The following is an 18,060-nucleotide window of genomic DNA, read 5'->3' as shown; positions in this document are numbered from 1 at the left end:
GATGGACAGCCAAAACATTGCAGAGGTTTGCAAAAGCCCCCTTTAACTAGGCTTATGTCTTTTGTACTGATCAAATCTGAACAAATGTCCTGGAAGTAATATTTAATAGATTCAGTTTTAGCTATTTCTGATCAAATGTTTAGTGATGTTTATTATCAATGTGTTTACATGTATTTTCTGTTATTTACAGTTCTATCCATTTGCTGAAAAACTTGTGGCACAAAGACATTTCTATTTGTGAAACCCATGCATCAAGGTGAAAATTATCAAGAGCTACAATGCAATTACAATATTGTTTTGAAACAATCAACAAATCATGTGAAAAGTACTGTTGGCCCAACAGCATAAGGATTCCAATGTATGTTTTTATGGTAAGCACTATCTTGGCAACAATGGCTGGAAACCTTGCTGTTATCATCTCCATCGCTCATTTTAAACAACTCCATTCTCCAACAAATTACTTAATCCTTTCCATGGCCACTGTGGACTTTCTATTAGGATGCCTTGTAATGCCGTACAGTATGGTGAGATCGGTGGAGAATTGCTGGTATTTTGGGGAAAGTTTTTGTAAAATACATACAGGAACAGACATAATGCTCAGTACAGCATCCATATTCCACCTCTCCTTTATATCTGTGGACAGATATTATGCAGTATGCAATCCTCTGCGCTATAAGGCAAAAATAAACAAATTTACTGTTCTTGTCATGATTTTAACCAGCTGGGTTATCCCTGCTATTTTTGCATTTGGCATGATCTTTCTCGAGCTAAATGTAAAAGGCTCGGAACTCATTTTTTATAATGAAGTCTACTGTGTTGGAGGTTGCTTTGTATTTTTTAGTGAAACTTCAGGAGTTATTGCATCTATGCTGTCATTCTTTATTCCTGGAGTGGTTATGATCTGCATATATGGAAAGATATACATAATTGCCAGGAGACAAGCAAGAATAATAAAAGATGCCACTAGTCAGATACAATTCCAGGCAGATTTTGTAAAGTCACATACATCACGATGCAGAGAAAGAAAAGCAGCTAAGACTCTGGGTACAATAATGGGGGTGTTCTTAATTTGTTGGTCACCTTTTTTTTTCAGCACAGCTATCGGCCCATTTACAAACTATAACATCCCCTCCATTGTCATTGATGCGTTTGTATGGATTGGATATTTAAATTCAACTTTTAACCCCATGGTCTATGCCTTCTTCTATTTGTGGTTCCGAAGGGCACTAAAAATGATTCTGTTTGGAAAGGTTTTCCAAACTGATTCTTCAAGAACTGTTCTGTATCTGGAGTGACTGGATATTTAAAGGAATACATGGACATTTTTCCTTTCATTATTTTCATCCTATGATCTGCATTTTGCCCTTCTAGCTGCTTGGTTTTGCACTGTGAAAAAAAGAGTTTTTTTTACTGCTAAGTATAAAAACTGAGATTACATGATGGTGTGCCAAGGTCAGTATTTACAGAAGGAAGGTCACAAAAACAAATCTCTTTTAGATTTGCAATCAACTATGTAATGCTGGGACCTGCTAATTTATTACACATTTAATTAATGGTTTAGGTGTATCCTCATATTACATAGTTATGGTACATATAAAGGAGATTGTACAGAGTTTGTACAGATTGTATACTGCATAGTCAGCCTTGATCAGTCTCTTAAGCTAAAAACGTGTTGTTTCGGTAGTGCCTTATGGGGTACTTGGAAAATAGTTACCACTGCATACTACCGCCTACATAAAGACGATCATGATTGCTGCCTGCATGAACTTGAAAATATACCACTGATTCTACTTCCACACAGAACCTGTAGTGGGATTATTAAATTCCAGGACAGAGGCCGGAATTTTAAATGTTCTTTCTCAGATGCATCAATGACCAGGGATAGGAAGAGGTCTGAATGAGCATCTGAATAAGTGCTGTCTACAAAAAGCACCAGAACTTTTGTTTTCAATTTTTACGTTTGTGTAAGTGACTGTTACATTAGATCCCAAAAAATATTATTAGTGGCATTCATTTAAAGTAGAAAATAATGTTGATAACTAAAAGCTACATATAGTGGTTTCTGTGAGCTCAATAAAATGGAATACACTGTTGTCTTGAGAAAAACAGCCAGCGTACTGTTGAAACGTTGATAAAATAAACGTTGCTGTTTTGCACTAAACCTTGTTTCAAGAAATGTAAGTGCCTCCAACACATTTGGATTAGAATACACTATCTATGGATATGTATGTTGTAAATGTTGTATGTTGTAAATGTATTTCGGTATGTGAAACATATTTGACAGTGTAACCTCTATAACTATGTAGAAACTCTTGTCATACTTGTAAGTCTTTTATTTGACAATGTTTATTGCCTAATACACATGAGTGCTTTTGCCCATACAGCAAAACGGGGTATTTTGGCTCCCAGGAGGCACAGGTGGGTCCTATCCCCAGCCTACTACCAGCAGCATGTCAAAAACAATAACAAGCTGACATGTGCTTTGGTTATAAGCATCAGTATGCACATCCGAGCGGTACTCGGCAAAGGGTATGATTACAATTATGCCCCAGATGCAGACTTTCTGCATTTGGGCTATAGTTCCCTGTATGTGTGTAGTGTACCACTCAGATGTGTGTACAGTTGTGTACAGTGTAAGTGTATATCATGCTGTCATTGATTTTAACAGGCTCCTGGCAACAGTGCTTCCCAGGTGACCGGTTTGCATGAGGCCTAATAACTTTGAAGTTCCTCTGGATATTGACTTTGATATCCTCTGAAAAAGTATCATAGCATTACAAACTGATGGCACAGGGCACATATTTGCATTTGTGTATGCATTACATTAGGGAAAACAATATATCAATTTCTTTCCTGAGTGTTCTAATGTTTTTGTACTTTAGCAGATACAGCCATTCTTCCAACAAAGGACACAGTGAGGGGAAATTCACTAAAACGTGTGCACTCAGAATCTGGTGCAGCTGTGCATAGTAACCAATCAGCTTCTAAGTTTTATTGTCAAAGCTTAATTGAACAAGCTGAAGTAAGAATCTGATTGGTTACTATGCACAGCTGCACCAGATTCTGTATGTGATCTAAACCTTTTCAAGTACAGAAAAATACCTAGGTGTGCTAGATATTAGGTGTGTTCCCAAATATTTGAGCTGCTCTGAAAACCAGGGCAATGTTGTCAACCCTGTCCGCTGGACTGCTGAACTCTTCCTCTTTATAAGCAAACATTGAATTCTCTCCCAATGTGTCACCCTCCAGAAAGCTTGGTAGGCTAGCATTTCAACCTCAGGGTGGAATCTTTGACTCTTTGTTGCGTGCAAGAAATTGGGCACCAGTTTACTTTGAGACATGTCAATATTTATTTAAGGCATAATAAACTCAAGGAAGTCTAGGGCACAGGATTCCCAAAAAGTGACAAAATGCAACTCCAGACTTCTAGCTGAAACTGGCAATATGTACTCTTCAGACTGTAAAACACCACAAGGTGGCACAAATGGCTTTACACTGAACATCCAGAATTTCCGGCAAATGCCACAGCTTTTTCCCAGTTGTTCAGAACAATTTCAGCAGCAAAGCTTCTGTTTAAGATTTTCCATACAGGCAGCTATTTTCCCGCTCAACTGCTTCTGGATATGCCCTGCAGCAGGGAAAGGTAAATGCTTTCTGGCCTCTTGACACAGGGCCATTCATGGCTTCAGTAAAGACTTCTAACACAACCTCCTCTCCTTGCAACAGGAGGCAACAACCACCCTAAATATTTATATCTTTCCCCAGCATGGACTACTGGCAATAAACTAGTTGTTGGCCAGGAAGACATAAATCATTTATAATTCAGCAATATTGTTTCTATCTGCTGAGGAACACTCGCTGCAACAGGCATCAGTAAACAAAACCCTGAATGCAAGGAAAACCCAACAAAACAGTACTATAATAATTCTAGCTCAGGCTGACTATACAACACTAAATTTGAGCTAAGGACCCTTCTGCTTAGAGCAGGGCCCCTTACACCAGAAAACACCCAAGAGCCTGCTCACACACTGTGTGCAAGGCTGGATTCATGCTTCCTTCCCCCTAAGCCAAATTTCCTTTTTTTTCCCCTTCCTACCCCAGTCAATCGGCATGCCTTAGTATCACAGTAACAAGATCAGGCTTCATAATCATACAAGAAACTCCAAGGCTGGAGGCGGGGACATTGAAAGAGACAGTTTTCTCAGTTTGTGTCAGTACACCTAGAATCAACAACTGGAAGAATGGGGCAACTCTCCCCCTACTCTGCTATTTATTTGGTTCTAGGTCTACAGACCCATAGGGAGAAAACTGTAAATAGACAGTAAAAAATGTAATATTGTAAAAGGAGAACTAGGACCCAGCTGGAGTGCACTGGCATGCAGAATGACAGTCAAAATGTTTTTTCATACACTGGAAAATAATACTGACAGTCAGCAACATGATTTGTAGGCAGTTTTGTCCTGCCCTTGTCAGCCCTGCTTCCCTAAGCTCTGGCCTATTAGATATGCAGAAATCCAGCTTGGAGTGTGTGTAGGGTAATGGCTCTTAAGAGATGATGATTTGGGGGCATGTCTACATCTAGAGGAAGATTTGAATATACAGTTGGGACATGCTATACAAATCCTACCAGCCTCCTGTGTGAATGAGGCCTAAGGCAGACAATACATTATTATTTTAAAAAAATTACCCTATTCCCCCATACACACATTTGAGGTATATGGGGGAATCACTCCCGTTGTGCTTTTGTGTTCTGACAGTGGGGAGACATTCCCATCATTACAACACACTGATCAGTGTTGCCGGCTATAGCTGATGGCACTGATTGTTAGGGAAAAACCTGACAGGCTGGTTGTACAGAAGTTAATCAGTCAATCAACTTCTGTACAACCAGCCTGCCCATACATCAATCAAACTTTGGCCAGTCCCTGCTAAACAAGCTGAATTTTGATCCATGTATGGCTGCCCTAAAAGGTTAAAAATGTGTCCGTGAGCCACACATCACAAAGCAGACCTGTGTGACAGGATGAGTGGCAGCCTCACCCTGGGCTCCGGCCATGCCACTCCCCAACACGTTCTGCTTCGCCCCCTGGAGCTTAATCATTGTGATGCCCTGGCTGAGGCTGCCACTATTTTTTTCACATGGGTCTGCTTTGTAATGTGCAGCTCATGGACACATTTTTTGCCTTGCTGAAGATTGGAGCCAGGACAGGCTCCCATACTGACCATCATTCACAGCTGGCTTTGGACTGCACCTTTAACCTTAGCGGCACCTATATCTTTTACTTTTGTGTCCTAAAGGTTCATATACTTTTTCATTAATAAATACCTGACCAGAAATATCCTCCCTTGAAAATGGCATAGTCAAAAAGGTTCAAACTGTTTTTCTATTAATGATCGTTTTCTATCAATGGTGCTTGATTGTAATACAAATATGGCAATATATATTGTGAATGCCTTGTTTGTTAAAAAAAGACTGTCTACATGTATCATTATGAGAATTGCTTTACCAGCAAAAGAATTAGTTATTTTGTCCAATCATTCCTAATATTTGCTTTCTTTGCTAGACTGTACAACAAGCCTGGAGAACAGACTTTTCTTTACTGAAGTTCATCCTTTTGAAAAAAATAATGCAGGAAAAAATAATATGCATTTATTATTTTTTGCACTGGAGCCTGCAGCACATTGCATCCCCGATCAGTAGATCGCGATTGCAATGTCAGGCTGTTGTACACACTTACTCCAGATTTCCTGCCCATACCTCTATACAGGCTTTCTTCTAGAAATCTGGAGGAAGTGTCAATGAACTACAAGGGCGCTCATCAGCACCCTCATATTTCATTGAGAACTAAATTCACAGATTCCTGGGAATAAATGACGTGACTGTGTGGGTGGAGCCTTGCTTTGCAGTGCCATTTTTTAAAATATGACAGTGTCACAGGATGGGGGCATTGGGAGATTCGGGGGGGGGGGGGGCAGGAGCTGGAGCATGTTACACCTGAAATACAGGTGTAACATGTAACATGCTTCAAGAGGTGAATTTAGCCTTTACCTAACAAAATTTGGTCTCTTGTTTTGCCCTAGCCCATGACCGGACAGTAAAGGAGAAGCAGCAGACTCATAAGCTCATCTGTCTGTCACTCTGCTCGGCATATATCTTTTTTACACATAAGGTCTACAGCACAACCTATAGCCTCCATATGCTGTTTTTTCCTCTCTCTCACTCTGAGCTCTGAAAAGGTGAAAACCAAGATTAAAGCCCAGCTCTGGGAAGAAGAAAAAAAGCTACTGCAATGGTTAAATGCTTGTTTTTGCCTAGGGATAGAGTACCCAGTTGTAAAGCTGGGTGCACACTATCATTTATTTTTCATTTAACCCAGCAGGCTGAATGAAAAAACAAAAATGTACAGATCAGAACACATTCTTAGTTAGTGTGGCAATCTCCCCCACTGAGCTATCCCATTCCCTTCCAGAACACACTGATCAACGTTCGCAGCCATTGTCTGCAAGCACTGTTCAGATGCTGGTTTTCCAACATGTTTGTTCATCAGAAGTAGGTCAGACCAGCTTCGGTCACACGAGGAGCTGTACACACGGTCTGAAAGTCGGTAGGTTCATGCTGAATGGACTGTTTTTGGCTAATTTTTGGCCTGTGTACCGAGCCTAATACTTTCTTTAGTCCTCGCTTCAGCATGATCCGTCAAGCGGTACAAATGGTCCCACAAAGCCTCCTCTCAAAGGCAGTCCATACTGTAGATGATTCTTTTTTTTAGTTTACCAGTGGGCCTTGGTGCACTCTTGCCTCCATGTAATTACTAGGGTTAATAGCCCTGCATTTTATGCAATGATGCTGAAGAACTTTTATTTTTTATCATTTGGGAAAGAGTAAGTAAAGCCAAAATATTTTTTGGGCAGTTTTGGATACCCGTTAGATAGAGAATAGAAGTGTTAACACACGGTCCGCTTGTTTTTTGCTGTCTGTGTCCTGCTGGTGAGATCTCACTTTAATTCCTTTTTCACAGACAAAACAGAAAATGAAAGTAATTTCCTATAAAGAGGGGAAATTCCCCTTTTAGACGGTGGTCCCTGGAATAGGTAACAATATTTTGAATTTATCATCGCTTACTGTTTTGGTGACAAACCTCACCAGGACAAGTAGAAAGGGTAATTCTCCACAGGTAGCAATAAAAACGTGATAGGAGTTCCAACTCTTTCCTACACTATCCACTAACACTAACATACAATGTACTGCCGAACAAGTTAGATGAGATTTGAGTGTTCAAAACTAGTTTACAATTAATAATGAGACGGCCAGCACAGTGCATACAGGGTTTATCATGGTAAAAATAACTCTACGACATTCTCCTTAACATTACACAAAAGGGGAACGGTAGTTAGGATTTTTAAGGAAGTAAAAAAGGTAGGCAGCATTTTTTTTATATTTTTAAAGCGTAACTCTACTTTTGTTGAGAAAAAAACATTCCCCTCTGGGTGATCTATTTACATTACAAGGATTATACCAGACTTTGTTGCAGATTCCTACCTTTTGTTATTCTGAAGAAATCATTGTTTGTTCCTCTGTGCTGAGTGGGTCAAATGGGAGTGGTTTCATAATTATCTATCAGCTGTGGCAGCTGCAGGGCTCTAATGAGGAAAGCTGCTGGGCATGCATCTCTTTAGACGTGTTCGTATTGGGAGTATCTCACCAAAAATGACATTTTTTGTTGCAGGGGATGCCAGAAATCTGACTTGTATCTTAGGCAGACTTCAGGGAAAATTGGTGAGCCAATCAGACAAGCAGGAAATAATGTTTCTGGGTTGTGGTCAGTACACATTCTGTGTACAGAACAGCTCCAGGTAGCCATATTGCATTGCATTTCCAGAAAATTACAGCAGCTACCGATGGAAAAGGAAAAATAATTTTTAATAACATTCAATTACAATATGATTTGTATCACAAGTGTATACGCTATATTGTTTTTCTTTGTTTGATGATTTTTTTCCCCATGAAAGTGGAGTTACCCTTTAAGGTTTGCTATGTGAATGAGAAATATAAATTAGGTGTTTGACTACAAAAGTGTAAATACAATCTTAGTTTTTAAATGTGCTGTTGGCCTGTGAGGGAGAGAGTCGAGAAAGCTGCTGTTCTCGTGCACATCAGTGGATCAAGATCTGGCTCAGGTAAGTATAAGTGGGGGCTGGGAGCTGCATGCAGAAGGTTTTTTTTATTTTTACCTGAATGCAGAGAAGTGCATGCCACTTGCTATGAAGGAACTCATGCAGGCTCCATCCTGAGGGACATTGAGATACATAGTGAGATTGCCTCCCCCTTCTGCTGTCTCCTCACAGGCTTTGATTGACAGCCTCCATGGCCAGTGAAGAGAGAGATGAAGAGGAGAGAGCCGCTGGCAAAGTGCTGGATCAAGATTAGGCTCAATTAAGTATAAGGGGGCTGGGGCTGCACACAGAAGGTTTTTTTTTACCTTAATACAGAGAATGTGTTAAGGTAAAAAATACCTTCTGCCTTTACAACCCCTTTAAAGTTCAACTCCATCATCAACATTTTTGGATCATGTTGGATAGAAGTTGCAGGTTAAAAAATCTGCAAGACTTTAATTGCTGTTTTTTGGCTCTTCTGTAGAGATTCTCCACCCACTATTCATACATGTGGATGTAGGGCAAATGTAGGCAAGGCCACATTAACAATAAGAATAAAAGGGGCAGTTACCCTGGGACCAACATAAAATTGGAGCCTAGGTCCTAAACCGGTAGAACTTGTTTCTACATATGGGGACCTATAGAGGACTCCCCTCTTTCTTCCCTTGTGTACTGATCATGATATTGTAGTGCTACCCCTACAGAACCGCCATATTTTTGGGTCTCCCCTCACATGCACAGCCAAGCAACAGGTATTTTGAAGCACTTGCTCAGACTTCAAGAACCAGTCCAGGGTGTTTGATTTGTTTTAGTTTATTAGGGGATGTACTTGGATAGGTAAAGAAAGACATGGGTTGCCCAGAACAGTAACTTGAATGCAAACTAAGGACTTGCTAACTTTCTGGCTGCTAAAAGTCACTATGCTGTCTTCCCGTAGGATAAACAGATCAGCTGACCTGATAGCAAGAATATTCCAATCACTGAATGCAGATTCTCTCTTCCCATAGAAAATGCTGATGCACGTGGCCGCTCCTTAGATACCCCAAGAAAGAGGTGTAGGGTAGCTGTACTGGCTTTAAGTGACTCTAAGCTGTCCATTGGTAGAAAGCTGGGTAGTACACCTGGCTGCTTCTCCTTTATCAGGCTCTGGGATGCAGAGGTTGAAGTTACTCACTCAGTCCCTGTGATGAATCCTGAGGCTCAAGTGAATTCTGCACAGACCTCTTGCTGAACAGGTCCTGATCTTGGCTTTCATGATGGCTTTAGCTAAGGCTAACTGAGGCTGAAAGAGTATAAGGCTTCAGCTGCTTTTGGTCTCTCTCTCTCTCTCTCTCTGGCCTCTTCCTTCTGCCCAGCATAGGGGTCCCCTCCAGGCAACTGGACCCTGGGCACACCACATGGTCATGCTCCGGAATATTTATGGTACAACTCTCCAACTTCTGAGCAGTCCCCACCCAGAGAGTGCAGGAGACTCCATAAATATTCAGTCCTAATCTCTGCTCTTCCACCATCTAAGTTTTAGAACCCTCCAGCAGTTTTAGAAGCCAGGGCATAGGTAACAGAGAATTAGCCCTTGGAGATTTTCCAGCTAACTCTAACAAATTAATCCCCCCTCCTCTGTTTCCTCTGACTAAAGTTTCCTACACTGGAGACAGAGGGTGCTACATTATTGCCCTGTTGGTGTTGGGACCACATAGAAAACAAGAAGAATCATTCCAGCAGTAGCATAAACTGCAGTCAAACGCTGACAGAGGCACTGTTTCCCCACTCTATCTAAAAAAGGAAACCGTTTTTTTGGGGGTAGAATTTTCTAAGGCAGATAAGCATAGCAGAAAAATGCCAGCATTCTAGTTCAGATACTCCACTTAGATTAGCCTCTCAGTCAGACTAATCAATCACAGGCTTGATTTTTTGTTAGAGATCCATCAAAAGAGTGCCTGGAGAAATGTTCTCTTACCAGCCTGGGGGAATGTTCTTTTACCATGTAATAATTGCTGCTGTAACTGACAGTACATGTATTTTTCTTGAAAATCTTTCAATAAACAAAAAGTTAAAAAAAGAGTGCCTGATGATTCACTAACTGCCACCCCCTGTCCAATGCATCCTTACTGGCCACCAACTCAGTCTCACTGAATTGTGGCATGGCAATTGGCGAGGTTTAGCCAAGAAGACAGACATCCTGAGGTGTCTGTTTTAAAGTAGTGCTTTGCATTTTTAAGAAAGTAAAAAGGTAAAACTCTATCACTTCCATTTGGGCCAAAAGCAGCTGTGCCAGATAAGTGTCACTGAAGCCTAGGGACTTTTTTATGTAATGCAGAAGTGATTTGTAGACAAGCTTATAAAGGTAAAATATTAAACTTTTATATCTTTATTGGGCAATATGAAGAACAGAAGTTAAACAGTTTACAAAACTTTTGATATAAATCACAATGACTCCCAGTTGGGGAATCCCAATTAAGGTGCAGTATTCTGGACTAATTCACCTACAGTATATCTTAGGATCCATGAGGTCTGCTTTAGGAAATACTGGTTTGTGCATGCAAAAGAAAGTAAGGAAAACTCTGGCCAGCTGTGTCTTTAGGGAGAAAAAATTATTGCATTAAAATTCTGGATCCCACATACACAGCTTAACTGCATTCTACTACAGACAACACTGCTCAAAAAAATGAAAGGAACACTTTTTAATCAAAGTACAGCATCAAGTCAATGAAACTCCTGTGATATTGATCTGGTCAGTTAAGTAGTGGAGGGGGTTGTTAATCAGTTTCAGCTACTTTTGTGTTAATGAAATTAACAACAGGTGCACTAGATGGGCAACAACGAGTCAACCCCAAAACAGGAATGGTTTTACAGGTGGAGGCCACAGAGATTTTTTTTCTCTACTCTTCTTTTCTGACTGTTTTTTACTAGTTTTGCATTTGGCTAGGGTCAGTGTCACTACTGGTAGTATGAGGCGATACCTGGACCCTTTAGAGGTTGCACAGGCAGTCCAACTCCTCCAGGATGGTACATCAACATGTACCATTGTCAGAAGATTTGCTGTGTCTCACAGTCTCAAGAGCATGAAGGAGACTCCAGGAGACAGGCAGTTACTCTAGGAGAGCCTGACAGGGCCGTAGAAGGTACTTAACTCATCAGCAGGACTAGTAATTGCTCCTTTGTGCCCAGAGGAACAGGATGAGTACTGCCAGAGCCCTACAAAATGACCTCCAGCAGGCCACTGGTGTGAATGTCTCTGATCAAACAATCAGAAACAGACTTCATGAGGGTGGCCTGAGGGCCAGACATCCTCTAGTGGGCCCTGTGCTCACTGCCCGGCAACGAGGAGCTTGATTGGCATTCGCTATTGAACACCAGAATTGGCAGGTATGCCACTGGCACCCTGTGCTTTTCACAGATGAGAGCAGGTTCACCCTAAGCACATGTGACAGATGTGAAAGGGTCTGGAGAAGCCATGGAGAACATTATGTTGCCTGTAACATCATTCAGCAGTTTGGTGGTGGGTCAGTGATGGTCTGTGGGGGCATATCCATGGAGGGACCCACAGACTTCTACAAGCTAGTTAATGGCACCCTGATTGCCAATAGCAATCGGGATGAAATCCTTGGACCCATTGTCAAACTCTACACTGGTGCAGTGGATCTTGGGTTCCTCCTGGTGCGCGACAATGCCCGGCCTCATGTGGGGAAAGTATGCAGCCACTTCCTGGAAAATTAAGGAACTGATACCATTGAATGGCCCCCACGCTCGCCTGACCTAAACCCACTAGAATACCTCTGGGACATTATGTTTCGATCAATCTGATGGTGCCAGGTTGCACCTTAGTATGTTTAGGAGCTCAGTGATTGCCCTGGTCTAGATCTGGGAGGAAATACCCTAGGACACCATCTGTTTTCTCATTAGGAGCATGCCCCAACGTTGTCGGGCATGCATACAAGCACGTGGGGGCCATACAAACTACTGAGTACGAGTTGCTGCAGTGAAATTTAGCAAAATGAACTAGCCTGCTGCATCAATTTTTACTTAGATTTTGGGGTTGTCTTTGAATTCAGCCCTCTACAGGTTGATCATTTTCATTTCCATCAAACGATGTGACATCCTTTCGTTCCTAACACATTACCTAGTCCATATCAATATAGATATCCAGCATGATATTTTCCCCATTGAGATCTAATGTGTTTTCAAAGTGTTCCTTTCATTTTTCTGAGCAGTGTAAATATATACAGTATATATATATATATGTATATATATATATATATATATATATATATATATATACACACACCACTTATATATATATATAAAAACATGTAGCGATGGCTGTGGGGGAGATAAGTAACTCTCTACGCAACTAATTACAATTTGAAGAATAAAAGATTTATATTGTATATCATCAGCAATGGAACAAGGATTTAAGAAATAGCTTCCCAGCAGGACAGAAAGAGCAAAGAGTAACCCAATTTGAGTTCTAGCCCTTCCCCAGCCTGTAAAACTAGCAAAATAAATTTCCTTTTCATACAATTTAAGGCCCATTGTTAGGCAAAATGCTGAAAGCAAGATACTCTTAAGCAGATCAATTCTGAAAAGAATGACTCCAGAAAAACCTACCCAAAGAGGTGGAAAAGGGGGGGAAGGTGGAAACACCTACCCCCGCAGGTCGGCGCTTACTGAAATAAACAATATATGAGCCTAATAAACTCCTAAGTCCTGGGAACTTTGGTCTGGAGAGGAGGTTCCCACATAGAAGGCTTCCATCAATGAACACCCGACAGTAGCCCAAACCATAGAACTATAGAAAGGGGCACAAGACGAAATCTGGACCAAATAGTCCAAGAAATTTTTAATTGTTGGTGAATAAGTCATAAAAAAAACATTTAGAGAACTATTTTAGAGAATTGTTACTCCGTGTAAAGAGTTCAAAGATGAATCTAATAGAGATCTGTGAAGTCACTGTTTTCTTTGAGCCCATCTAAGTTTTATCCTGTGTTGAGCCCTGTTTTCCACAAAACGCATTGGCTGTTTTTATATGACTTATTCGCCAGTAATCAAATTTGTCCTGTACTCTTTCATCCACCTGGCGCTACTTTCTGTATTTCGATGAAAGGAAATTACTTCTGCTGTTCTCTATTAAAAAAAAAAAAAAAAAGTAGAGTGTTCTGTAATATCTGTTTTATAGGAGCATTCTGTATTAAATATGTTTTTGTAAAACAAAGATTGTATGCCATAGGATGAAAAACATGAATTTAAACAGGTTGAATACAGTGGGGATCGAAAGTTTGGGCACCACAGATAAAATTTTTTATTAATTTGCATAAAGAAGCCAAGGAAAGATGGAAAAATCTCCAAAAGGCATCAAATTACAGATTAGACATTCTTATAATATGTCAACAAAAGTTAGATTTTATTTCCATCATTGACACTTTCAAAATTACAGAAAACAAGAAAAATGGCGTCTGCAAAAGTTTGGGCACCCTGCAGAATTTATACCATGCACTGCCCCCTTTGCAAGGCTGAGACCTGCCAATGTCATGGATTGTTCTCAATCATCATCTGGCAAGACCAGGTGATGTCAATCTCAAAGGTGTTATATGCCCAGACTCATCTGACCTTGCCCCAACAGTCAGCACCATGGGATCTTCTAAGCAGTTGTCTAGAAAACTGAAACTGAAAATAGTTGATGCTCACAAAGCTGGAGAAGGCTATAAGAAGATAACAAAGCATTTTCAGATCTCAATATCCTCTGTTCGGAATGTAATTAAGAAATGGCAGTCATCAGGAACAGTGGAAGTTAAAGCAAGATCTGGAAGACCAAGAAAAATTTCAGACAGAACAGCTCGCAGGATTGTGAGAAAAACTATTCAAAACCCACGTTTGACTGCACGATCCAGAAAGATCTGGCAGACACTGGAGTTGTGGTACACTATTCCACTATAAAGAGTTAATTGTACAAATATGGTCTTCATGGAAGAGTCATCAGAAGAAAACCTCTTCTACGTCCTCACCACAAAAATCAGCGTTTGAACTTTTCAAATGAACATATAGACAAACCTGATGCATTTTGGAAACAAGTTCTGTGGACCGATGAGGTTAACATTGAACTTTTTGGTCGGAATGAGCAAAGGTATGTTTGGAGAAGAAGGGGCGCAGAATTTAATGAAAAGAACCTCTGTCCAACTGTTAAGCATGGGGGTGGATCAATCATGCTTTGGGGTTGTATTGCAGCCAGTGGCACAGGGAACATCTCACGACTCACGAGTAGAAGGAAAAATGGATTCAATAAAATTTCAGCAAATTTTGGATGGTAACTTGATGCCATCTGTGAAAAAGCTGAAGTTAAAGAGAGGATGGCTTCTACAAATGGATAATGATCCTAAACACACCTCCAAATCCACGGGGGATTACATCAAGAGGCGTAAACTGAAGGTTTTGCCATGGCCTGCACAATCTCCTGACCTCAACATAATTGAAAATCTATGGATAGACCTTAAAAGAGCAGTGCGTGACAGACAGCCCAGAAATTTAAAAGAACTGGAAGACTTTTGTAAGGAAGAATGGGCAAAGATACCTCAAACAAGAATTGAAAGACTCTTGGCTGGCTATAAAAAGCGTTTACAAGCTGTGATACTTGCCAAAGGGGGCAGTACAAGATATTAATTCTGCAGGGTGCCCAAACTTTGGCAGATGCCATTTTTTTGTTTTCTGTTATTTTGAAAGTGTATATGATGAAAATAAAATCTAACTTTTGTTGACATATGATAAGAATGTCTAATCTGTAATTTGATGCCTTTTGGAGATTTTTCCATCTTTCCTTGGCTTCTTTTTGCACATTAATACACATTTTTACCTGCGGTGCTCAAACTTTCATTCACCGCTGCACTTTGTTCATCCTAATTCAGATTGATCTACCAGAAATACATTTACAATATACAATCTTTACATGTATCAGACTTATATTTTTCTATGAACTGCATTACAAATGTACCATATTGCTTAATTTTTTTGTTTAGCATTTTGCGTTACATTTTTTATTCTCAAAGTTCATTATGTGATAAAAAAAATCCCTAGGGGGTGGCTAGACGTTAAAAACATTCATTATCTCTAGCAGCATACAGCAGCTGAATTCCACAGTGCTGTGCCTCTTGACATTACATGTGTTGGTATATAAGGAACCTACAGCCAGCCACTGTGTATTAGGCAGGTGTTACTGCAACAATCCCTGGTGTGAGAGGATATCCAATGTGCAGGTTTTTAAAGGTAAAATTTTAGCTTAAGTGTTGTTCTGTATATTTACAAAAGCTTAGGTTAGCTTAGGTAACTTGAAGTTGACTTAGAAGCATTTAATAAATTGTATAAATAGTTATCAGCAGTTATATATGATAAATGATCATGTTATATAGGATGGGATAGCTGTGTTAAATAAGTACCCTACAACAGAACAGTAAAAGTCGGCAGTTGATCAGATCATCTCACTAACTGCCATTATTAATAGTGATGTCAGTCATGTCAGCTTTATAAATTATTAACTGATGTAAAACAGTCAGCTGCTTTATGGGAGCTACTAATGCATATTCCTCTAGGTACGTCTTGTTTTGTATAGAAACAATTATATTTATCATGAAGTAAATATTTATAAAAATACACCGAAATGTGACAATGGCAACAAAAAATGTAGTCAACACACATCTATAAAGCCACTTGTAATTTATGCTAGGTGGCCCTGATTCTCATCTGTATACAGGACAAAAAAGGGGATATTCTGATGAGTAAAGATTCATTCAAAGATTTTTCTGCAAAAGTTGGCAATTCATTACATAACTATAATGTAAAGCATACATCTAATTTCATATAATTATCCATTATATTTGAAGGCCAAAGCAAAAGAATTTGCAGTTTTCATTCTGAAGACTCTCAGCCTTCCTACTGTAGCTCTGAAATATGTGTTTTTCCATTATTGGCTGATTAGTGGAACTAGCACACCCACCATTTGCTTAGCTAGGAACACCTCTGAACTGACGTTTTCATTTCATCTCTAACTGAAAATGATAACATTACTGCAAGCCACCTTATTCCTATTCCTATACCTCTTTGGACCTTTTGTGGCTAACAGAAACAACAACTCCTGCAAGCCCAACTACAGTTTAATAGTTTTTAACGTTATTTGTGGTTTGTTTTAGGACCGCAGTCAGTTAAGATATAAAAATAAATCCTTGTGATTAATGAATAATGTGTGTGTGTTATCCTAACCTGTGTGCTTTTCAATGACTCTGTAGCATGGAAATTGAAAAACCGAATTGTTCCCAATTTCAAAACGTATCCTTCTGTTCGACAAATCATCATCTTGGCACCCGGCTAGGACTTTACATGTTCTTTGCATGTTCCATTACTATTACCATCTTTGGAAACTTTGGTATTATTATTACTATTGCTCATTTTAAACAGCTTCATTCAGCAACAAATCTTCTAATTCTTTCCTTGGCATCAACTGATATGTGTATTGGAATATTTATAATGCCATACAGCATGGTAAGAACAGTGGAAAACTGCTGGTATTTTGGAAACTTGTACTGTAAGATACATTATGGTTTTGACTTGACTTTAAGTGTCATCTCTATTTTTCATCTCTGTATAATTGCAGTGGACAGGTTATATGCAGTGTGTAAGCCACTCCACTACCCTGTAAAGATTACTCTGCCTATCATTAAAAGGTTGGTCTTTTTCTGCTGGTCAGCTCCTATGATATTTTCATTAGGAGTGGTTATATCAAATTCTCATGTGTCTGGCATTGAGGGATATGATCTTCTAGTCCAATGTTTTAATGTGTGTCCAATCACATTTAACAAATTATGGTCAGTAGTTATTTTCTTTACATGCTTTTTTTCTCCAGGAGCTGTAATGGTTGGAATCTATGTGAAAATATTTCTGGTTTCTCAAAAACATGCAAAGCTTATAAAGAACGCAGTTGTGGATCCAAACACATTACAAAAGGTTTCCAAGAGGAAAGAGCACAAGGCAGCTAGGAAACTAGCCATTTTGATGGGTGTCTTCCTTAGCTGTTGGGTGCCAATTTTTGTAACTTTATTAATTGATCCATTTATAAACTTTACAACACCAAAGGTCATTTTTGAGGTATTTAACTGGTTTAGCTATATAAACTCAACATGCAATCCTATTCTGTATGGCTTTCTCTATCCATGGTTTAGAAAAGGTCTGAAATTTATAATTTCTGGTAAAATTTGTTATTCTGATGCCTGTGCAAATCTGTTTCCTGCTGAATAGGAAATTATATAAGAAAAAAAAAACTGTTTTTGCACTAATTGAAGTACAAATTCATTATGAACTAATAATAATATAGAAATAAGGATAGCAAATAATATTTACATGTGTTACATTTTTACAGAATCCTGCAAATTATGCTAAAAAAAACTTATGGCAGTTTAATTTAATATGTTTAACTCTCAATGTGTATGAATCTTTGTTTTATAATAAAGTTTAAATAAAGTTTACTTATTTGCTTAATAAATAAATATAATTAATTTCTTTGTTCTATCTCTAATTATAATTGTTTCCCAATGATCTATCTCTTGAGAGCTCACAAAGCCTCTATCACTTATTAAATCACTAAACTGATAATTAAATATTGTTTTTATTAAGTGTATTTGCTAATGTATTAAAATATGCATAGAAATATGGAAATATTTGGGTATAAATGAAAATCTGGTTATAAATGACACAAACTAAATGCAACCAATATCATTTCAGCATAAACTGGTCCTAATCAGTTCCATAAGCATGATGGAAGCCTATTCCTTATCTGCATGTGTGAGTTATAGTACATTTGCTCTAGTCCTTGCTAAAAGTATGAGCCATGACCCTATTTTTTAAATGCTTCATACAAAAACAAATCGG

The 18,060-nt window shown here is 39.2% G+C and overlaps 2 protein-coding genes across 3 annotated transcripts in view; both read left to right on the top strand.

The window, feature by feature from the left end:
* Positions 1-1,316, top strand: part of TAAR1 (trace amine associated receptor 1) — a 98,014-nt gene extending 96,698 nt beyond the window's left edge. For both annotated transcript variants that reach the window (XM_082250119.1, XM_082250120.1), the window contains one exon: positions 191-1,316. In XM_082250119.1, coding sequence (XP_082106245.1) covers positions 279-1,295 — 1,017 coding nt within the window. In that variant the 5' untranslated portion in view covers positions 191-278 and the 3' untranslated portion in view covers positions 1,296-1,316. The remainder of the gene's footprint in view (positions 1-190) is intronic.
* Positions 1,317-16,425: 15,109 nt separating this feature from the next.
* On the top strand, positions 16,426-17,430 carry LOC309549685 (trace amine-associated receptor 3-like; the record flags this gene model as incomplete). Its single annotated transcript, XM_082250121.1, has 1 exon — positions 16,426-17,430. One exon carries the CDS (start codon positions 16,426-16,428, stop codon positions 17,428-17,430), a length of 1,005 nt encoding a protein of 334 aa, XP_082106247.1.
* Between the last annotated feature and the right edge of the window lie 630 nt (positions 17,431-18,060).

This window comes from Pelophylax lessonae (genome assembly GCF_965119305.1).
Source record: "Pelophylax lessonae genome assembly, chromosome: 3".
Lineage (NCBI taxonomy): Eukaryota > Metazoa > Chordata > Amphibia > Anura > Ranidae > Pelophylax > Pelophylax lessonae.
The sequence above is the reverse complement of the archived record's forward strand: the minus strand, read 5'-3'. Positions and strand labels throughout refer to the sequence as shown.